The sequence below is a fragment of the Leptinotarsa decemlineata genome, unplaced genomic scaffold (genome assembly GCF_025532065.1).
Source record: "Leptinotarsa decemlineata unplaced genomic scaffold, Ldec_3_MD MMD2_tig00000218_RagTag_RagTag, whole genome shotgun sequence".
NCBI lineage: Eukaryota > Metazoa > Arthropoda > Insecta > Coleoptera > Chrysomelidae > Leptinotarsa > Leptinotarsa decemlineata.
The window spans coordinates 681,622-706,340 of record NW_027412545.1 but is presented as its reverse complement, the minus strand read 5'-3'; the positions used below and the strand labels follow the sequence as shown (position 1 = coordinate 706,340).

General features: G+C 34.9%; 1 protein-coding gene across 4 annotated transcripts in view; it reads left to right on the top strand.

Moving 5' to 3' along the window:
• The window catches only part of Ret (Ret oncogene), a 190,121-nt gene that overhangs the window by 53,644 nt on the left and 111,758 nt on the right, over positions 1 to 24,719 (top strand). For all 4 annotated transcript variants that reach the window (XM_074173183.1, XM_074173181.1, XM_074173180.1 and 1 more), the window contains one exon: positions 348 to 610. In XM_074173183.1, the coding sequence (XP_074029284.1) occupies positions 348 to 610 (263 nt within the window). The remainder of the gene's footprint in view (positions 1 to 347; positions 611 to 24,719) is intronic.

Sequence of the window (24,719 nt, the reverse complement as noted above, 5' to 3'; positions counted from 1 at the left end):
TAGAACTATTATCTATATATTGAATATCCAGTTTCTGTTCCTCATTTTTTTCACGTTTTTTTAAATTACTTCTGGTGGAAATAATGAATGATATCACTCAAAATTGTAATGTGATATGATACTATACGATATGATACGATACGACACGACACGATACAACACGATACGACCCGACCCGACACGACATGGCACGACACGATATGATAAGTTCTGAGGTCCTTAGACTTCTTCTTCTAATAAAAGTGGATTTTTCTCTAACTACGTTCATTAGCGAATCCAAATCAGAATTATACAGAACAACACGAGTACTTGCCAATAATTTTATTGTTTATACATGCTTGTTTCAGATCCAAATTTCAATTTGATACCTCCGAATGAAAAACGTAACTTCTGGTCCATTAGTACTGTTCGTTCTTTAAGTAAAATTGAGAAGGATAATACTAGCCTACAGTTGACGTGTATTCTCGAGAATACTCAGGGAAATGAAAAAGGCGACGTTCGGAAAATAGAACGAAATATTCCAGTGATTATAATGGATATTGATGAGTTTCCTCCGAGGCCACAATCTGCTGAAGTTGATATTACAATGAATAAAAAAACCTTTGGAAATGTGAGTATTGAAATATTCCATCTTAGTTTACGATGTACACTGAAATATTGCACAAAATAAAGAAGCTCTCAGTCGATTTACTTCTAGAAATATGACAATATGGGTTATTTCAGCCACATGAATGAACATATTTTTTTGTTATTCTTTCAAAAATGCTTGATATATATTATTCTATTTATATATCAAATTTTGACCAATTCACAGAAATTTTTCTACTGATGGGGATCAATTCGTCAACTCCTCACTATTTTTGTAATATTTACATTATGGTCTTCATGTCCACAGTGACATAATGATGTTGATATTTCACATTTCTCATGATATATTCAACCAACACATAATTGTGAGAATTTCACTGGACTGTTCACAAAACTGCAACAAATGTTTCGCTATATACGATAGCTGACTCGTGTACTTGAGAACGCCTGAGGAAGCTGTTATATAGCGAAACACTTATTGCTGTTTCGTAAACAGTTAACACGTGTTTCGCTATAATGTAGCTTCCTCAGGAAAGAAGGAAGTAATACACCACAGACGACAGACTTAGGTTAGTTAGGTACAAAGTGAGTGGGTCTATTAGACCCTCCACCGCAACCTACAAGGGTATATTGTGGCTCACACCTATTCACATTCGACCAAGTAAATCCAGCTTCTTAATGAAGCCGATTAGTTTGTATGGTGAGTGGTCTTGTAGGTTAGATGAAAAGAGTACGGCTCTGTCTAAAATCCTGATTCGATCACCAGCGGGGCAGGCACAAAGTATGTACTCTGCTGTTTCATCATTTTCCAAACAGAGGCGAAATGACAGACTTGATATAATAAAGAATTTCTTTTGACCAAAAAAATCAGTTACTGCCTTATCAGTTGTGCCTTTTTCTTTGGTAAAATCCTGTTGGAAATCATAATACATGTTGAGGAGATTTTTAATTCTAGTTGACATAATCACTTTGAATAACTTGGAGAAGATTGTCAACAAACGCATTATAAAGTGTTAATCAATACTATTATCACCAGTTTTATTCGATCTGGAAATTTTGCTGACACTAAACAAATGATAAATAGGACATAGGCTGAAAAGTCTTGGGCCTAACACATTGATGACGCTAGGCTTATTGCATTCACCGCTTTTTCAGTTAGTACTAACCTTCTTAAGAAAGCTTTCAAAATAATCTGCTCATAAAGTTGTGAGTTGTTGTGCTGAGAGTGACACTACTGTTGTTATTTTCGAAATAATGGATCAAAAATAGTGTCGTGTTTTGATTTTTCTTGATGAAAAATAAATACCGTTCAAGCGAAGCCATGGCTTGAAAAGTATTATAAGGACTTCGCTCCATCAGAAACAACATTTGAACGTTGGTTTGCTGACTTCAAACGTGGTCGATGATGTAGAACGCAGTAGACATCCAAATACGGCAGTTATATCAGAAAACATTAAGAAATTCACAAAATCGTTGCGTGAGTAACTGACATTGTAAAGATATCAAACAAACAAGAATATCTTGGTGATTTTGAGCAGTGTTTGTCCATTTTTAAACAAAACAAACTGGCATTTTTGCGTCGATATGTAACAATGGATGAAACGTGGATCCATAACTTCACTCCGGAATCAAAACGATCGTCATTTGAGAGGAGAGCAACTATTGAACCTCGTCCAAAGCGCCCGAAAGTACATCAATCAGCTGTAAAGGTTATGGTCTCGGTATTTTTGGATATGCGTGGTGTGATATTCATCGACTATCTTGAGAAGGGAAATACAATCAACGGTGGATATAAAATAGCGTTTGAAGGCCGATATTACGATAAAACGACCCCATTTGAAGAAAAAAAAGTGCTGATTCAGCAAGACAAGGTACAGTGGCAAAAATCAATGGAAACTACGGTAAAATTGCATGAAATAGGCCTTAAATTTCTCCTTTATACACCAAATTTGCCAGATTTGCCTCCAAGTGACTACTTGCTGTTCGCAGACCTCAAAAAATGCTTACTGGTTAGAATTTTCGCTCCAATGAAAAAAATATTACTGGTACTGGTCAATTAGGGTGGTACTGCCCAATTTTGAAATTTAAGTTGATAATTTTCACATAACCCATTTTTTGATATCCTAGAGATAAAATGTGTACCTTTGGAAGATGGTTGGCAGATGTTGTTTATGTAGTTATTTCATTTTTATATCATTCCCCCTCTTAAATAAAAATGTTTTCTTTGTATAACAAAGGTATAAATAAAAGATGGGCAAAGCCACCTTCTCGGGTGTTACAAGAGCCACAGTGAAGACAAAAAATTGCTAAAAAATCGAAAATGAGTAGTACAGTTGCCAGTTTTAAAAATTTTGTGGACAAAATTACTCGTGTTTTTTGGTTATTTCAATGCTTTCTCTGTATGAAGGATGAGAAGGTAAAAAAACTGAAATTACAATGTGAAACTTTAAATAAAAGTTAGGCAAAGTGACCCCAATTTTCTAGTGAACAGTGAGGTGACATTGCCCACTCGAATAACAATCAACAGGTTGGGTGCAGGAACGAAGTTGCAAGTAGATTTAATTATTCATTACATTTACTATTAATAATAATAATAAGTTACGAAACTTGTTCTCGTAGAAGCTGTGTGTATGTAATTCTGAAGAGCTTGAATTTTCGTGGATAACACACGTTACAAATAAAACAGTTAACTGGTGATAGCACTTATCTGGAACGACTTATAAACTATATTATATCTCGTTGTCATTGAGGAGGTATGTTTCATTGACTGCAGCGCCTCAAACGATTATGAAAGCGCGAAAATGTTTTTTAAAAATTGGGCAAAGCTACCCCAGAGGACAAAGTCACTTCAATTGATGGTACTGGAGATTTTTCCTAACACCGACCCGTTATTTTAACACCCCGACACGTTTGATCTTCCTCTTGAAGATGATCACTTGGTGATCGAAACACATGTCGAGGTGTTAAAATAACAATTTGGTGTTAGGACTAAACTCCAGTAATATTCATTACTTATCCAAAGATTCCAAACAGTGCATCAAAAGTACGAATGAAAAGGTCATTGCTGAAACTGAGGCCTATTTCAAGGCATAAAATTAATCGTTCTACAAAAGTGGTATTGAAATGTTACAGCGGCGCTGAAATGATTGTGTGGCTCTTGATAAAGCCAATTTTGAACAATAAAATGTGTTTTCTGTTATTGGGCCCGGAACTTTTCAGCCCAGGTTGAATGCCTTTGTACAGGAAAATGAACAAACCACTTCATTATTTTAGGTGAAATATCATCTGCGTTACTTAGTTTATGTTGAAGTTTCATGTTTACTTGAATAATTTCCACTTCTCCGACTGGATACAAATTACATCAAAGATGACTTTGATAATCATTAATCTAGGTCAATTGAAGAGAAATTTCTCAATATGGCAAATATATTTCATACTCGGTAATTCCAATTAGGACTTCTCCCTACGTGTGTCAATGTGCCAACGATACTCGTAGAAACTGTACCTCGAAGTGAATGTTTCAAGAATTCACGTATCAATTCCAGATAGCACATCAACACCCAAACTTGGAGCTCTTAAATTGGAAATGGAAAGCGTTCTCATTTACTTTAGTGGACTCGATTTAGAGAAAGCATTTATTTACCCATTCGACAGAATGTTATTTGTGGCGGTGAGGTGGGATAAATTGAATGAAATAGTATCCGGCAATTACTAAAATTTATCAAGGAATTATTCGGGCATTATTCCCAGTGTCATTATTTTAAGAACACTTGATTACGGAATGATTTCAGTTTTTCTTGAAGGCGTGAAGCCGTGATAATTAGCAGTTTTTCAATCTATCCTTGAAGATGTGAATGGAAATTCTGTTCTATCAATGTTTTTCGACTAAATACTTGAAGGATGCTTCACCTGAGGTTCTAATCTCTCCCTCGTAAATCAGTTATAAAATACGAGACGAATGGAACGTCAAATTATTCATAATTAAAAACGTTTTGAATTCCAAATCAAATACCTGACAATTATCTGTTAACCTAACCTATTTCTTTAGAAATCGGCGTCACAACGATGTATATAGGGAATAACAACAATTAATAATAGAAATTCATATTAACAGAAATAAGATTTCTACAAAATTCTTGGGAATTAATATCGATGATTGTCTGAAATCTGAGGAGCATATAGGCATTATGAATAAGAAACTTTCCTTCGGGTGTTTTGCACTTAGAATAGTATCAAAAGATCTAGGATTTCACGCAGCAAAAAAATGTTTATTATGCCCTCATAGACTCTCACCGAAGGTATGGCATAGCATTTTGGGGTGTATGCAGTGAACAGCTGTTTCGATCTGTTTTCCAATCACAAAAACGAGCGATCTCTGTGGAGCAAAGTGAAATGAATCTTTTAGGAGAAACTTGAAGGTAATTCTGATCAAAAATGCTTACTATACATTAAATGAACTTTTTGAGGTATATATATATATATATATATATATATATATATATATATATATATATATATATATATATATATATATATATACATATATATATATATATACCTCATAGATATAGAAACAGAAGTTAATATTGGACATAGCACTCATAAAAGTGGCAAACCATAGACACGTGTTTCGGGCTTTTGGCCCATCATCAGTATGGTGCAGCCAAGTGTAAGGATGGGCAACACTTGGTTACCAAAAGATAGAAATACAAATGCACGGAGCCACCAACAGGAGCCAACCCCACATCTGTGGTTTCAGTTGATAGATCTTGTGTTTACAAGAAAAGTGGCAAAGTGGCAAACCATAGACACGTGTTTCGGGCTTTTGGCCCATCATCAGTATGGTGCAGCCAAGTGTGAAGATGGTCAACACTTGGTTACCAAAAGATAGAAATACAAATGCACGGAGCCACCAACAGGAGCCAACCGCACATTTGTGGTTTCAGTTGATAGATCTTGTGTTGTATATATATATATATATATATATATATATATATATATATATATATATAAATATATATATATATATATATAAAACTTGGGAATTTTCTTTGGGTCATCAGCGGAACGGAAGTGTACTCTTATAACACAAGTTATTCCAATATTTCTATGAAATTCATTATCATCTTCAGGGAAAATCTACAAATTTTGTATGATGGTAATACACTATAAAAAAGTATCAATATGAAAGGTCACACTTACTGTTAGTGAGGTTGGTCGTGTCGATATATATATGGCCTCCCGGCCGGTACCGCCGCAGCCATTATTATCCTTAAGAGATAGACATATACCATCGTGGACTTTTTTGTAAACCTTTCTGAGGTGTACAATACTGTAGGTACATTTTCTGATCTATCTCGTAGGGTTCAGGCAGCGTTTGCAATTCAAGTGCACATTAGAAACCTCTAAAATTATATTACCAGTGTTTCTCTACTATATTTTGCATGTTATATACATGTTTGGTGGTGCAGCCAGGAAACGAGTGAATCGTCTCCTCAAGAGCGGGGTACCTTATAAAACCGCCTTGCATCAAATTCTTGAGCGGCGTATACAGAATCTGTCTCAGGATGGGGAACAAACCCCCTATGAGCAGGTTAGCAAACGTTTGCGCTTAAGTAATAATTCACCAAAACCAGAGGCAAAAAAGCCCTGCACGGCTGAATCTAAGGCATCGTCAGGTGTAGCTGATGTGCAAAAACCCTCATATGGGAAGGTTGTCATGGATATCAAGGTGGGAATCTTGCAACTTGACTATCCGACTACCTCATTAACAGAGCATATACTTTGTGCCTGCCCCGCTGGGGACAGAATCAGGTCTCCAGAGTTCGGCAGAGCCGTACTTTTACTATCTGACCTGGAAGACCACTTACCATACAAACTAATCGGCTTCGTTAAAACGCTGGGTTTATTTAGCCGAGTGTGAATAGGTGTGAGTCACAATAAACCCTTGTGAGTTGCGGTGGAGGGTCGAATAGAACCACTCACTTTAGACCTAACCTAACTTATATACATATAAACCTTCCTCTTGAATCAATCTATTAAAAAAATCCGTTGCTTAGTTCTGATAAAACATAAAACTGGAAAGTCTTACGTGAAATAAATTCAAAACAAGCAATTTCACCAATCACTGAAAATGCAATACAAATCTCGAGGCGCGTTTCATCAAGCAAGGTGGCATCTTCAGGAGATGTTAACTTATTAAATTAAGAAATCAAACTATGGCTGATCGATCAGTAATTGGTTATAATTTCAATCTGTGATTATTGATCTGTTTGTTGCAATTGATGAAAATACTCACCAAATGAATCGTGAAATGATTCAAAACAATTCAATTATCGAGGAACATGAGGAACGATGAGGAACAACAAAAGTATGAGGTTCTGCTGATCCTGATGAAAAGTGGTTATCTCAAAATCAAGAAATGTTTCGTATCTTCGAAATGTAAATTCATTCAAACTCTCAATTATATTGAACTGTTTCACTTACATTTTAAGGTGCAGGTGAAATTAGTTAGTTCAAATATGTGTTCAAAGTGTTCAGTCGATCTAACTGATTATTATTAGTTGGACCAACTATATACGGCATTATCTTGTTGATAAATGGTAGAATCATGAAATACCTCCCCAGTATCACATATTTTCAGTACATTTTTCAGAAGTCCATCAATATAATCACTTCCGATTGAACAAATTGATGAACATGCCAACACTATTATTTTGGCTTCCGACTCAGATAAGTGAAATAAATTTCAATTCACCTCTAATCGATTATAACGTTAAACATACCATTTTCTATGTTCATCCGATTGTAAAGCTTTGTTGTTTTCATGGAAGAGGTGCTATGTTTCGCTCCATCCAATTTAATGGCATGGTTCTGGGATTTTTGGAAAATATACGTTCATTGTTCTATAAAATATCCCTAAAAGGTGAGAATACCTCACAAGAGAGATACTGAAGAGTAACGTTATCCTAACAACTCCTCCAATGAATTTCAGGTACTTTAGTTATCACTAGTAGAATCTCCGGATTTATCCATGAATATTCATGACTTTGGGTTTATCCTGATTGGAATATTCGTTGAAATAAAATCAGATTGGAATGAAATATTCATCACTTTACTTATAAGAAGGATGCCAAACGGATTTCCGAATAAGTCTTGCTTATGAGCAAAGTTTAATTTGAAAAAACAGACTTGATCAAAGTTGTTTGGGCAACTACTACAGTAAGATTTGAAAAATTGAAAATCTTTCAAAAAAGGAAAGACACATGAAAGGAAAGTTGAAGAAAATTTTTTTGGGAAGAGGACGAGTTACGTATATTCGATTAGCGATTTTTTCATTTTTGTATGTTGGTCTGCTCCTCTGGAATATACATTCACAGTTTCAACTGTTTGACGTATTCAGTTTGTTGATAAGAGGCATAAAAGTGGAAAGTTTTTGGCGTGTTCTGCGATTTTCTGCTATCGAAAAAATCGATCGAAGAATGTGCATCAAATTTTGTGTGAAATATTAAAAGAGGTGCTCAAAAATACTAGAAATGAACACAGTGGCATACGGTGATTGTACTCTGAGTAAGAAACATGTTTACGAGTGGAATAAGCTTTTCACAGAAGGTGGAGAAGATTTGAATGAGGACGCTCGTCCCGGACGCCACAGCACATCAACAATCGATGAAAAGGTTGGAAAAGTGAAGAAAATTGTTATGGAAAATAGTTGTTTCACTATTAGAGAAGTTGCTGCTATGCAATTTTTTAAAAAATTTCTGGCATGAAGCTTTCATTCCAAAATTGCTGAATGTTACCAAAAAAAAAAACCATCGCATGAGCATCCCTCAGGAATTGTTGGTTGACCTTGAATGAGTCATAACTGGCGACCTATCATGGGTATATCATTATAATCTTGGCTCTTCTGGTCTCTTCGATTGAGACGATTGGACTTGTGTCGATGTCTGTTTGAAACAAACAGGAACAGGATAACCAAGATCAAAAAAGCACACAAAGTTAGATCAAATGCCAAGTTTTTGATCACTGTTTTCATCAAAAACCGTGGCGTAATGTATCAGCAGTTCTTGCCCCATGGTAGAATGGTCAATAAGGAGTATTATTTTGATGTTATGTGCCACTTGCGGAAAGCAATACGAAGAACACATCCGGAGTTGTTCTGGAACAATTCATGGCTTTTGTATCACGATGCTGCACCTGCTTACTCCTCATTACAATTTTTTTACCAAAAACAACTTCGTTATCATAAGACAGCCACCGTATTAACCAGATTTGGCCTTATGCGACTTTTCCTGTTCCCAAGTTCCAAGAGACCCATGGAAGAACAGCGTTTTGTGTTGATTGAGATGATAAAAACCGAATCGCTGAGAGAGCTGAATGACATACCAAAAAGTGCATATCAGTGCTTTGAGGATTTGAGAAAACGCTGGAACAAGTGGATCATATCTGACGGCGACTAATAGAATTTGAGGTAGGAATGAATATTTTTTGAGAAAAATTATATTCACCTCATTTTTTGAATATACCTCATATGTGATTTCTACCGAAAACATTTTGGATTTGTTTTGAAGAGGAGAACTGATACTCGAACCCTGATTTTTATAAAGGATTATTTCAGGAACAAAACAATGATATATAAAAAATAAAAGTTATTGTATGTATATGTACCTTCCCCCAGAATGGTTTTTGGACAAATATTGTTAAAATCTCATGACAGAGATAACAGACAAAAAGGTATTCGGTAGATTGAAAATTACAGAATCCATAATTTGCTGAGCTTCGAAAAATATGAAATGTTTTATATTAGTGAAAATATCATCTTCAATAATTTTGTTATTGATTAGCGATAAAGTAAATTCACCATTTATACTATCCTCCCAATTTTCAGTTGCGATCTGGGCGTTACTTGAGGTTGTATTTAATTTTAACCACAGTAACCTTTCGAAATTATTTTTTACAGAATTGAAACTTAAGAATAATAGTTTGGAAGTATAAATGGAGTTATTCGAAACGATACCGTAAAATTGGGTTACTTATGCGACCGGAATATCTTAGACCAATTTCTTACCCATTTTGAAATTAGCGGTATCAAAAATAGATATTCATGCACACATGGCATCCTCATTTTCATTGTACAATGATATTTTTGATGACTCAATTTGAAACTTTGTGTGACTGAAAAGTTAGTATACGACTTCAGTATGAATTATTTATTATTTTCTTATCAAAAGAATTTGTAATGAAGTTTGTTTCTTTGTTTGTTTCAATTTGTAAGTTGGATTGTCATTTGTTTTTGTTCAACATTTTTTTTTCTATTTGAGCTGTTCATGTTCACGATAAAGAGACCTTCAAAAAAATTATATTTTATATAATTCAGTAAAAAACATGATTATGCATGTTTTTATATTACTGATACTTTTGGAAGCTTTTAAAATAGATGACATTTCAGAAGACTCATCCATCAACAAACTGAAACGATGATTACAAATGGAAAATCTTGATGCGTTCATCATAGTCGAAATAATATTCGACAAAAACATGAGAAAATCAGGAAAAACAGTTCTATACTATCACGTATAACTGAAGTAAAGTTATCGTGAAAATTTTCCGGGAATAAAAAAAAATTATTATGATTTCCTGAACCCCACTTGTAAAAAATTGTAGGAAAATGGATATTTCAGACATTGCCACTAATTATAGAATCTATTTGAATTAGTTACTCCTGGAAATACAATAAATACAATCTATAACGATTATATAACATCATATTGATCTTATGTATGGGTGTTATTACTCCTATGCTTATACGTATACTTAGACCAAACATTGATTTCATATGACTGGCTCAAGTTATACCTTATAATAATAATATAATAATATTTATTGATTTCTTCAGAACAAACTAATATACATATAAATAAATGACATAAATAACAAAAATGATGATATGATAGAAAAAATAAAAAGCATTTGATCTTTCAACGAGAGTGGGAGTTTGTTATACTTATTCAAACCTTTATAAAATAGAGACTTCATCGTACTAGTCAAATTAGTTCGAGTTAGGTGGAATTGGTAATTGGTTATGGATTTGAGATTTATATATATATAGAATTCTTCAAAATATGTTGGAAGCAAGTTATGTGTTAGTTTGAAAATGAATATCATTGCTAACTCGTACAGTATCTGGGAAACAGACAGCCACTGCAATGTACTTAACATGTTTGATATACTAGAATACCTATTCACTTGTAAAATAATCCTCATTCCACGATTCTGTAACTTTTGTGAAGCCAATACCTTATTTTGGTCGAATAAGTATAAAAAACTAGCACAATAATCAAAATTGGGTTGGATTATATAATTATACATATAAATTATATATCGAAAGCTGAGGTGGATTCTTGAGAAAAATATATTTCTATAGTAATTTTACTATATATATATATATATATATATATATATATATATATATATATATATATATATATATATATATATATATATATATATATATATATATATTTATATAATCTTTTCTTCCAAAGTACTGGAAGAAAAGATTATTCAGAATACCATAAAATCATAGATGATAACATAAGTAGGATGGAAAGAAGTCTTCGAAGCAATAGAACCTCAAGTGGCGACCAAAAAGTTCATTGGTTTTGTACAGGATGCAGTGGAAATGTCTACTAGATATATAAAAATCAAAGGAAAAGAGAAAAAACGTAAAAATTGGATAACCAAATCACTAGTAAAATCGACGAATAAAAAAAAATACAATGTATCACAAATTGAAAAAAGATCCAAATAATAAAACACTTCAGTTAGAGTACACAGAATATAAAAAAGTCTTTACAAACTTATTATTAAAAGAAAAATACACTTTTACAAAAATAAAATTCAGGCAAACAAAGAGAACTCAAAGGTATTTTGGAAAACTGTCAATGAAATAATCGGAAGTCCCATCTCAACAGACATAAACTGTATTAAATTGAATGATGAATATGTATCAAATGACCCATTGGACATAGCAAATAACTTTAATGATCATTACACCAATGTCGGACCAGAATTAGCCAAAAAAAATATAAAAATTGATGGATATGAAGAAAATAAAAAAACCGATAATGCATCACTTTTTCTATTTCCAACTGATGATATAGAAGTCAGATACATGATTTCGCAACTGAAGAACAAACAATCGCCGGGACCCGATGACTTCAAAGCAGAAAAACTGAAAATTATTGCAGACTACATCACTCCTCCTCTTGCCCATATCATCAATAATTTATTTGATACTGGCATCTTTCCTCCTATACTTAAAACATCTACAGTCATACCAATATACAAAAATGGCAATAAAACCGAAATGTCTAATTATCGCCCTATTGCACTGATATCTAACTTCAGCAAAATAATTGAGAAAATAATAAGGAAAAGATTAAATTCATTTTTTAAAAAACACAATATTCTATCAGCATCACAATTTGTTTAGAGAAGGAAAATTGACACATGAAGCTATTAGGGCATTAACAACAAAAATTTACTGTGCAATTGATACAAAGAAACCAACAATAGGAGTTTTTATGGACTTGCTTTCGATAAACCTAAAGAAAACCGTTTACTTACCTTTTTGCAGCAACAAAACAGGTCTTCCACATTTCAATCAAATTACATTGGATGATAACTTCACCATAGTCTCAGTAGATAAAATCAAATACCTTGGAATCATAATTGATAGATATTTGAAATGGATTTCACAGGTAGAATATCTGGTAAAAAAACTCCGATGTATTTTGTACAGATTTGAAAAACTTTCAGGAATATTCGATACAAAACAACTTAAAATTATATATATGAGTTTATATAGTAGAATCTCATTTGAACTACGGGATTATAGAATTATAGTCATCTCAAACATCTTGAAGTGGCACAAAAACGTTTTCTGAGAATGATTCTGAACAGAGACAGGAGAGGCAGCTCAGGTGATAAGACCAAAACAGGTAGTCGAGCAAACACAGGTAGTCGAGCAAACACAGGTAGTGGCAGCAACGCAGGTAAAGGGAAACATCCATCCCTATAAATTGAGACACAGAGTTCGAATTAATCAGTCTAGTTGAAAAAAACCAGACATCACCAGAAGATGGTGATGAATGAGACTTTGCCGAAACGTTGTGAAAATAATCCTTATGGGGAGAAAATACACAGAACACGGAGCGAAACCCGAGAAAACAGCTCATCATACTTTATCCGTGAGAATCTTCGAATTAATATATATATATATATATATATATATATATATATATATATATATGTATATATCCACACACAAATAGTACTGCTTCCGTGGTATTACTTCATTCACAATCTGTACTCTAAATTGCTGTGAATAAATTATTATTATTATCAATCAAAATGAGCATGAAGAGATGAACGATTATCCACCATGAAACCTAAGTAGTTGAATTCACTTACGAACTCTATTACATCACCTGCAATTTGTAATCTTATGTTGAGATTGTTGATGAGTGATAGCTTATAACCAATTGATAAGATCATATATTTTGTTTTGGAGGTGTTGAGTTTTAGTTCATTACGATTCATGTACTTGAAAACATTTCTTGGTTCATTTCAATCGATCAGCTACTGTTTCTATATTATCTCTTGAAATTTATAACAAACTGTTGTCTGCAAAAAGGTTCATTAAATCACAACCATGGATGGTATCTATATCATTCAGGTAGATCAAAAATAATATAGGTCCCAAAACACTTCTCTGAGGTACCCTGAAAATGACATCGCGAGATAATGACATTGAATCCTTCATTTTAGTTACCTGTTTGCGTTATGATAAATAATCAGTCAGCCATAACGAGACAGTTTCCCTGATACCAATACTTTCAGTTTATTTAGTAATATGTGACGATCAATTCTCTCAAAAGCTCTTTTAAGATCTAAAAATACGGCTATAATATAATGTCCCTTATCTATTGATTCTTTCCATTTTGATATTGTGACTTGTAATGCAGACTCGCATGAATGGTGTTTTCTGAAACCTGACTGATATTTTAGTAAAATATCACTATTCTCTAGATATTTAATGAGTTGATTACAAACTGCGAGTTCTAATATTTTTTCAATACAAGGCAAAGTGTTGATTGGTCTTAATTCCCAAGATTTATTTTTGTTAGGAACTTTCTGAATTGGCACAAGGACACTGGTTTTGAGCTCCTTCGGGAATCTGCCAATGCCAGTGCCCATGATTATGGGAAAACTTTCATTCAATTTTTTTTTATTTTGAGTGTAGAAAATTTCTAAATCTACGCATGTGTTAGTGAATAATATAAAAAAATGTTTCACAAAATCTGGCTAACAATTGGTATTTTGTGAAAAAAATATGTATAAAAATTGAAAGTAGCCTGAGTATCCTCATTTTACTAGAAATTGTATTTTTTTAGATTGATTTTGGTATCAAAGAATGAATTCTATAAGTTTTATATTAGATCAATTGAAAATTAATTATTTCTTTCATCACAGTAATTAAATTTATTGCACTATAATTGATTTAGGAATGATTTCATGTCGTATAAGTACGCAAATAGTGGTTAGATTTTTTGTGGGACCCTTTCATCTCATTTTTGATATCTTTCAATGAAATTTTCAATTTTATCGTTAGCTATATTCTTTTTCAGTGATGAGTGGTGAACTTTTTAGGTCTCAACGTTGCTCATAGATTGATTGTTGCAATTTCACTCACAAAACATCAATTCAAGAATATATTTTTGATGAAGGAATTAAAACTTCAATTTGTTTTTCTCTAACGTTATGGAGGACTTAGAGTTTATCTTTGAAATTTTAACTTTTTTCATAGCTTATTCAATACCTGTAGTAGTAGGAATTGCCTCACATCCACCTTTTTTTCATTCATGTCTACCAGATATCTGAATAAACTTCATTCATTTCCATAGTTTTTTCAAGTGTAGATAGAAAATGTATTGTTATATTTCTATTTTTTAATGCGTTATGAAATACTTGAAGTTGAGAAAGAAGTAAGACCTCGTTTGAAGGTGGTTGACAATGTTTCGTGGTGTATTTCATCAGTTTGGACTTCCATTGTCTAATATAATATAAATTGATTTGATAACCTTGAAAAAAATCAAAATGATTAACCGAAAATAACAATTTTATTAAACTAAATACTGAAATTACAAAGAAATAGCATACAATAACAACCAAACAAATGAAAATTGAAATATTATTAAAAGCTGAAAAAAAAATTGAAAAAATTAAAAAAATTATTAACAAAAAATTAAAAAATAAAAATTAAAAGATTTCAAACCAAGTTAAGTTACAACGTTTCGATTGTTAGTATCCACAATCGTCTTCAGGTGATAACTGGACTCATTCCTTCGAGATCTGACTATTTATAGGTCATTCGAGTGCTTTCACCTATCCTCTCTTTCCTATTTCCGCTTCATTGGTTTTGGCAGGAGATGACCGTTTGGCGGGAGTTAGTCGTTTTTCGCTTGATTAGAGGTTTCCGTATGTTACGTATCTCTACGCTAGCCTGACTGAATGCGTTGTTGGACAACATATACGGGGCTTCTTTGAATTTTCCCCTAAACCAGTGTTCCTCTTTGTGGATGATTTCAGCTTGAGCCCACTTGATGTTGTGTTGATGAATCCAAACATGCTCTATTATTCCGGATTTGCTGGTTTCTCCTCGCTGTGTGTGTTTCTTGTGCTCAGCAATGCGAACTTTCAATGGCCTCTTAGTTTCACCAATGTATGATTCTCCGCACTCGCAGGGTATTCGATAAATGCAATTCTTGGAATCGCAGTCTGCGTTTGGTGGCCTGGTTTTCGTGAGGCTGCTACGGATAGTGTTCCCAGATCTGAAGCAGGTCCTGATGTTATACTTGGACCCAATCCATCTTATCCTTTCCGATAATCCTCTGATGTAGGAAACAAGTACTGATTATGGCGGCTTCTCTTCTTTGTGGAGTTCTTGCAGTCTTCTAGCTAAGACCTGTTCTACCATCACTTTGGAGTAACCATTCCGTTGAATGTAATTTTTGATGATGCCTAATTCCTTTTCGAGACCTTCCATTGTATTACAGAGCCCAAAAGCACGGTCCAGTAGAGTCTTGATGATTCCTTTCTTAGTTGATTGATGGTGGTTGGATTTTTGGTTCAGATACTGTCCTGTGTCAGTGGGTTTTCGATTTACAGATGTTTCCCATTCAGTGTCGGTCCTTTTCACCAATACGTCTAAGAAAGGCAATTCGTTGTGGCTTTCATTCTCCATTGTGAAAGTGATGCAAGGCCTTACGTTGTTGATGTGCATCGGGAAGGGGGGATAGGTGAAGGCACTCGAATGACCTATAAATAGTCAGATCTCGGAGGAATAAGTCCAGTTATCACCCGAAGACGATTGTGGATACTAACAATCGAAACGTTGTGACATAACTTGTTTTGAAATCTTTCAATTTTTATTTTTTCATGTTTTGTTAATGATATTTTTAATTTTTTCAATTTTGTTTTCAGCTTATATTAATATTTCAATTTTTATTTGTTTGGTTGATGTTGTATGTTATTTCTTTGTAATTTCAGTTTTTTGTTTAATGAAATTGTTATTTTCGGTTAATCTTTTTGATTTCTTTCAGGGTTATCAAATCAATTTATATTATATTAGACAATGGAAGTCCGAACTGATGAAATACAAGTTAGACCTCGTTAATACTCAACTCCTGAAGGCTGTCGTAATGGAGCAACTGCTGGTTAACTAAAAACATATTTTGAATTGTTTCACGAATTGTTAAAAAAAGTAATCAACATTCATATAATAACAGACTTGGATTTACTACAGTGGAAAAACATTTTGTTCAGTGATGAATTTTCATTGCTTCCAAATTAAGAATAAAAACTAAGTTGCTTCCACCATATGAGTATATACGTCATAAAATTTTGATTCAGAAACATTCATTCTCAATTAGAAATACAAGAAACTAACATGATTTTTTTTAAAATGAAAGGAGTAACTTTTAGATACCTCGATGATCTAAGCTCACTTTGTCGGAATAAACTCAATTCCCTGATTTGAGTTAACCTGGCTTGAATACTGTAGATCTCTTTGACTGCTTGAATCAACAGTAAAGTCAGCATTAATCGCTTTTCTTGAAACCCCTACGTGAATGCTTGCATTTATTACTTTGGTAAGTTGTCGAAGAATTGTCAGAAATTGGTAGCCAACTGAAAATATGTTGTGTCCTGAACAGCTTCATCGGAAGATAATAATTTCTACCAATAACTGGATACACTGTACAATAATTGAACCTAACTTTATTTCACTTTCAAAACAACATTTTAACTGATCATTTTAAATGTCTATCGTCTTATTAGATCGCCCTGTACCTCACTGTCCGCTTCATGTATGACACCGCTTCATGTTGAGCCGAGTGTCAGACATCATGAATGGAGGGTGAATGGGAGAAGAAAGAATGAGGACAGAGTGAAGGGAGAGGATAGAATACTCCAATGGTTGCAAGGAATGTTGCTGGAGAAGAGGGAGGACGAGAGAGTGACAAAAGTGTATGTGGATGCTGGGACGAGATTGGAAGACGAACGAATGGGCATAGGCTGGGAGTACAAACAGAAAAAAAATGAATGAGTACAGGGGAACGGAAGAATCCCCGGACAGAGTAGTTGAACGAGACAGAATTTATAGCAAGCGAGAATGTGATTGGTATATGGGATTTGAATGAAAGCCTGACCGTGATAAGCGATTCTGCCATGGCTGTGGAACGTATGAAAGCAGGAAGAACGAGGAATAAAAAAGTAGCGAGAATACAGAGGATGATAGAAGAGAGGAATGCGAGGGGAGCGCGGACTTGCTTGATCTGGAAGCGCGGGCACGAGATCAACAATCTCGAAAACAAGAAGGCTCATGAGGAGGCGACGAAAGGCATGAGGAACTTCGAGGTCATATGGGATGTAGTGAGAATGGGTAGTAACAATAAAGAGAGGAAGGGGATCAAAGAACGAATCAGGACAGAGTGGCAGAGGAAATGGGACACGGGAGAGACTGGGCGGCTGTTCTGCAGATTCTGCCGAACAGTCGGGCATGAATCGCTGAATCTGTCGCGCAAGGCCACCCAGCTGCTTACGAGACATGGTAACTTCCCGGGATACTTGCCAGGTTTAATCTGTTCCAGGAACTACCATGTTTCTGCGGCTAGGGTGAGTCAGAAACGGCAGAACACGTGATATACTGATGCATGGATGGATATAGGACTGGATGGCGTGAATGGAATGAATATAGGGAGCTGGAAAATGGAGAGATAACATTGAGAAGAGAGAACGGAAGGAAAAGCGAATGGATAAGGTTTATCAATGAATGAGCAGAGAATGTGGTGAGGGATGAACGAGAAGGGTAAAGGGCAGACTGTGAGCTCAGCGCCAATGAACCGGATGGCAGACGGCGGTCTCCCCAATCATGGTGGTCTTAGATGTTGTAGTGCTATCTATCTATGAATATAATATTGGAATCCATAATGTAATCATAATTGTAAATGTTATTATGGGAAATGAAGAAGGGTCTTCTGCCCCCGCTGGTTCATCCTCTCGTGTGGTCGACGTCACGCGTCGAGTTCGGGGGTTGAGTTCGGAGGAGTAGGGATTCCCTTGACAGTGGTGGCGATAGATAGAGGGAAGATGCTCCATTGAAAGGCCTCCGGCCAGGGCAATAACGAGCTATGGCACTACTCATGTCCGCGAAACTCGATAGGCGAGTAGGTCGCGTCAAAATTTGGCAATCGAAGGCAGTAGAACATTCTCCGGAATTTCATCGAAGCCGGTAGCATTATTCTCGCCACATCTAGAACGACCGCGAGCGCAGGTTGAGTGGAACACGTCACAAATGATTTATGACGACCAGCGGCGACCGGTCTTATTTTCTTCAGGGCGATACGAGTCTAGTACCAGGTACAATTCGTTCGTGGAACGCTCAGATCAACTGCTGCAGTGGTTGTCGTTAGGAATTTGTCGAAAAAAATTTACCCCACCAGAATAAAATTACTGTGTATTTGTCTTAGTCGTTCCTGCTAACTTGGTCAGCGAAACATGCGTGAGGTGGTGGTGTTTTCGATATACTTGTTTTACTGCAGATGTTATAAATTATATTTATCAAGTTGTCTTTCGGTATTGTCGAACGTGTTGGGAATCACACGTTGAAAGGTAAGACCTCGTTAATCCTTGGCTCGCACAAGTTTCGACTTCTGAGGGTTGTCGTTTGTAGGGGTGTGACAGCTGGTTAACGGAAAAACAGATGTTTTTCAAACAGATTTGTTTGGAGTTTTCTCAACATTTCATTAACACTAATGGCTGACATTTTAAGTGTTCCTTTGGATGTGTATGATTCTGGTTTCATTCAGATTCTGATGAAGTACTTACAGCCAATTATTATTACATCTTACATCTGAAGTGATGGATTTTCAGAAGAAAAAAACATACAATTGACAGATAGAGAAATTCTTAGAAAATGCACGGTATCCTTCGTAAAAACTATGTTCCTGACAATATTTCATTATCGTAATAGACTCATTTTGAATATATACTACACTATACTACAGTATATTCACCGTTCCAAGTTATTTGTTGTTGCCCTAGTCCATTATTCTTTATCTGCGGCGCAAATGAAAGAATGTTATTTGTAACCTCATTAAAGACTAGTTTTAGTTCACCTATCTTAGGGAATTTCATTATTGCGAATATAACGAACTGAATGAAATTGTAGTTTACTGCTTCACTCACATTTTGCTACGTTCAATATGTTGCATTCCCTGTTGGCGTTCAGCTAGATATATTCTGATAAATACTACAGTTGAGACATTACGAGTAAGTGGACTGGTTGACCAAGGTTTATGACGACTACTGGGATTCGCACAATGATGCTGACATGGGAGCCCATTATCTCGTTTGAAGTTGATCTAATTTCGAACTTGAAGATCTTTTCCGTTTTGAGAGTGTCAGCGCACTTTTAAAATTGATGTATCTCCTAATTCAGAAAAAAATATTTGATGAAAAAAAATCATTTTGATAAATGAACTGAAAATATTTTTTGAGTTTTGAGATTTGATAACGTATTTGAATAACAGTTTAGATTTTTACCAAATGTTCAATGAGAAAGAAAAATAGTTCAGATGGAAAACAAAATACACCAAAATAGAGTTATTACTACATAGTATAAAACTCGCTTCCCGCTGTCTGTCCCTAGGTATGCTTATGTCTTTAAAACTTCGCAACAGATTTTGGTGTGAGTTTTTTTATTAGATAGGGTGATTCAAGAGGAAGGTTTATATGTATATAACATGCATAATATGGTCGAGAAGAGAAGAAGAGAAGAGAGTATATGTCTCTTTCTCAGGGATAACCCACAATAACTAGTTTTTATTCTCGATAAATTATATTTATTCCTTATCCAATCAAGTACCTTTAATTCATTGTGCATCTGTTATAGATCAATATGGCCCTTCATATCATGTAAATCGACGATTATGACGACCGTGAAATGCGCGGACGTTGTCTTGACAGAACACCAATATTGATAAATCAATTCTAACATTTGCACGTGTTGTTGAATGCTATATCCATTCATGGTTGTTTAATGAAACAGACTGAATTGATAAAAATAATTTGACATATATACCTACAACAAGATGGCTGTTATAAATCGTCAAAATTTGAAAGTCCTTATTGGAAGACCCTATAAATTTTTTGAGCTCATCTAGTTGACCTGTAATGAAACTGGCCGAAACAGCGGCGAATCTCATTCGGTGGTCGATTGTCGAAGAATTGCAATAGACTACCTCGGAAAACTCGTTCAATTTTGATATTAGTTGAGACGTCGTCAGAAAAGATGTCATTACTTACGTCTAGCAATGCATTCCTATAGGCCTTTTCATCACAATTGTTTTTTGTGCGCATGCCTCAGTATCAGCCATCTTTTTCGTACTGTTTTTTGTAAACAACTATGTTAAAGAGCTCGCAAGTCATGTTTCAAAAATTGAAATTCAAATTGGAGTTTATTATTTGTAAAAAAAGTGAAAAAAAAATAGTGAGTCAAAATATTCAGAAAAAAATTATACTCCATTATAATTATGTTATCTGTTCGAAAAGGAACAGCAAAACGGTATTGTTATGGATTATGTAAAAGTGATACACGATACAAATCATTCAAAATCAACACATACTATTTTATAAATTCATCATCAAGAAAATGTGCGAAATGTGAATTATGGGTGAAAAAATGTGGCAGGAGTGACCGATGCTTTAAATCTATTGATGATGTTACCAAGGATACTTATATTTAATTACCTCGGTTACTTTGGCAATAAAGTTCAGCAATATTTCGTATTTTCTATTCTCTTTCCCGAAACAGTGAAAAATGTATTTTAAAGGCATCATGAATATTTGAAATGACGGAAACTATAGAAAATAGTGAAAACTAAACGAAAAATCCGAGCAGGGGGCGGTATACTGTCTGTCTGTCTGATTTTAGTCAGACAATCTGCCACCTTCATATTTTGTTATAGTGGTGACAACTGGAAATAAAAAAATATGTCAGAAATGAAATAGAAAAACCGGCCTTCGGGGGCGGTACAGATCCAGCAATATTTTTATTAGAGACTGTGCCTTCTTCATATTTTGGTATAGTGCTAAGAAATGGAAATGAAGAAATATGTCGGGTGTGAAATCAAAAAACCGGCCGTCGGGGGCGGTACAGATCCAGCAACATTTTTATTAAAGACTCTGCCACCTTCATATTTTGGTATAGTGCTAAAAAATGGAAATGAAGAAATATGTCAGATGTGAAATCAAAAAACCGGCCGTCGGGGGCGGTACAGATCCAGCAATATTTTTATTAGAGACCCTGCCACCTTCATATTTTGGTATAGTGCTAAGAAATGGAAATGAAGAAATATGTCAGATGTGAAATCAAAAAACCGGCCGTCGGGGGCGGTACAGATCCAGCAATATTTTTATTAGAGACTCTGCCACCTTCATATTTTGGTATAGTGCTAAGAAATGGAAATGAAGAAATATGTCAGGTGTGAAATCGAAAAACCTGTCGTCAGGGGCGGTACAGATCCAGCAATATTTTTATTAGAGACTCTGCCACCTTCATATTTTGGTATAGTGCTAAGAAATGGAAATGAAGAAATATGTCAGGTGTGAAATCAAAAAACCGGCCGTCGGGGGCGGTACAGATCCAGCAATATTTTTATTAGACAACCTGCCACCTTCATATTTTGGTATGGTGTTAAGAAATGGAAATGAAGAAATATGTCAGGTGTGAAATCAAAAAACCGGCCGTCGGGGGCGGTACAGACCCAGCAATATTTTTATTAGAGAACCTGCCACCTTCATATTCTGGAATGGTGTTAAGAAATGGAAATAAAGATATATGGCTGAGGTGAAATCAAAAAACCGGCCGTCGGGGGCGGTACAGATCCAGCAATATTTTTATTAGAGAGCCTTCCACTTCCATATTTTGGAATGGTGTTAAGAAATGGAAATAAAGATATATGTCCGAGGTGAAATAAAAAAACCGGTTGTCGGGGGCGGTACAGACCCAGCAATATTTCTATTAGAGACTCTGCCACCTTCATATTTTGGTATAGAGTTAAGAAATGGAAATGAAGAAATATGTCAGGTGTGAAATCAAAAAACCGGCCGTCGAGGGCGGTACAGATCCAGCAATATTTTTATTAGAGAACCTGCCACCTTCATATTTTGGAATGGTGTTGAGAATTGGAAATAAAGATATATGGCCGAGGTGAAATAAAAAACCGGCCGTCGGGGGCGGTACAGATCCATTTGATTGAATATAAAATTCATTTTTCAACAATTAACACGTGTGGACATCTTTATATATTCAAAATGGCAGCATAGGATCAATATTCTCCAAATGAAATAAGTGACAGGTCGTCATTAGAAATCAAAATCTTCTCTAAGGTAATAGCCGGGTGTCTGAAAAAAATATATCTGGATCGATCTGTACCGCGCCCGAAGACCGGTATTTTATTTCACCTCTGACGAATTTCTATATTTCCAGTTGTGACCACTATAACGAAATATGGAGGTAGCAGAGTGTCTAATGAAAAAAATGGTTCATCTGTGCCGCCACCGATGGCCGGTTTTTTGATTTCACACCTGACATATTTCTTCATTTCCATTTCTTAGCACTATACCAAAATATGAAGGTGGCAGAGTCTCTAATAAAAATATTGCTGGATCTGTACCGCCCCTGACGACAGGGTTTTCGATTTCACACCTGACATATTTCTTCATTTCCATTTCTTAGCACTATACCAAAATATGAAGGTGGCAGAGTCTCTAATAAAAATATTGCTGGATCTGTACCGCCCCCGACGGCCGGTTTTTTGATTTCACATCTGACATATTTCTTCATTTCCATTTCTTAGCACTATACCAAAATATGAAGGTGGCAGGGTCTCTAATAAAAATATTGCTGGATCTGTACCGCCCCCGACGGCCGGTTTTTTGATTTCACATCTGACATATTTCTTCATTTCCATTTTTTAGCACTATACCAAAATATGAAGGTGGCAGAGTCTTTAATAAAAATGTTACTGGATCTGTACCGCCCCCGACGGCCGGTTTTTTGATTTCACACCCGACATATTTCTTCATTTCCATTTCTTAGCACTATACCAAAATATGAAGAAGGCACAGTCTCTAATAAAAATATTGCTGGATCTGTACCGCCCCCGACGGCCGGTTTTTTGATTTCACACCTGACATATTTCTTCATTTCCATTTCTCAGCACTATACCAAAATATGAAGAAGGCACAGTATCTAATAAAAATATTGCTGGATCTGTACCGCCCCTGAGGGCCGGTTTTTTGATTTCACACCTGACATATTTCTTCATTTCCATTTCTTAACACTATACCAAAATATGAAGGTGGCAGGGTCTCTAATAAAAATATTGCTGGATCTGTACCGCCCCCGACGGTCGGTTTTTTGATTTCACTGTTGACATATTTTTTTATTTCCAGTTGTCACCACTATAAAGAAATATGAAAGTGGCAGAGACTCTATTAAAAATATTGGTAAATTTGTACCGCCTTCGACGGCCGGTTTTTTGATTTCGTCACTGCTATATTTCTTCCTTTCCTTTTGTTAACACTATAACAAAATATGAAGGTGGCAGGATGTCTGATCAAAATGTTGACAGAAGTATACCGCCCCCTACTCGGATTTTTCGTTCAGTTGTCACTATTTTCTATAGTTTCCGTCATTTCAAATATTCATGATGCCTTCAAAATACATATTTCACTGTTTCGGGAAAGAGAATAGAAAATACGAAATATTGCTGAACTTTATTGCCAAAGTAACTGAGGTTAATTAATTAGATATAGGAATAAAATACTTCGTCTAATTTCCACTTACTTAAAGTATTGATATTAATACGACCAAGGTTTCCTTTTACACCACCGAAACCTTGGTCGTATTAATATCAATTCATTAAGAAAGTGGAAATTAGACAAAGTATTTTATTCCTATATCTAATTGAAGATGAATTTCCACAAAATAAATAAGTCATCAATATCACAAAATACTTATATTTGCTCACAACATTTCATTAGAGAAAGTGGTCCAACTAAACAAACCCTGATCCTTTGAGCTATCAGGAATTTCAACATACCTACGTACATTATTCCTTATTGCATTTTTGACTGCATATTTGACATTTCATATATATTATGTTGTATTGAATATTTCCCTCTAATAGAAATTACAAAACATATTCAATTCAGTATTTACATATTTGTCTAATTTATAATGTCATATGTACAGCCTCAAAATATTAATGTCTTGATTTATTTATTAGTTCCATAAGTAATACTCTTGTCAACTGAAATATATTTTCAATTACATCTAATAAATTGACATTATTAATAAGAATAAAACTGTAAATACTATTGTTTTAATATGCTTTTAGATAGTAAACAAATGCTGATACCTAACCTCTCAATCAGCTCACTTTTTTTCCTTTTTGCGGACGCCCATGACGTTTTAACCACCTTTTTAATTGTTCACTATT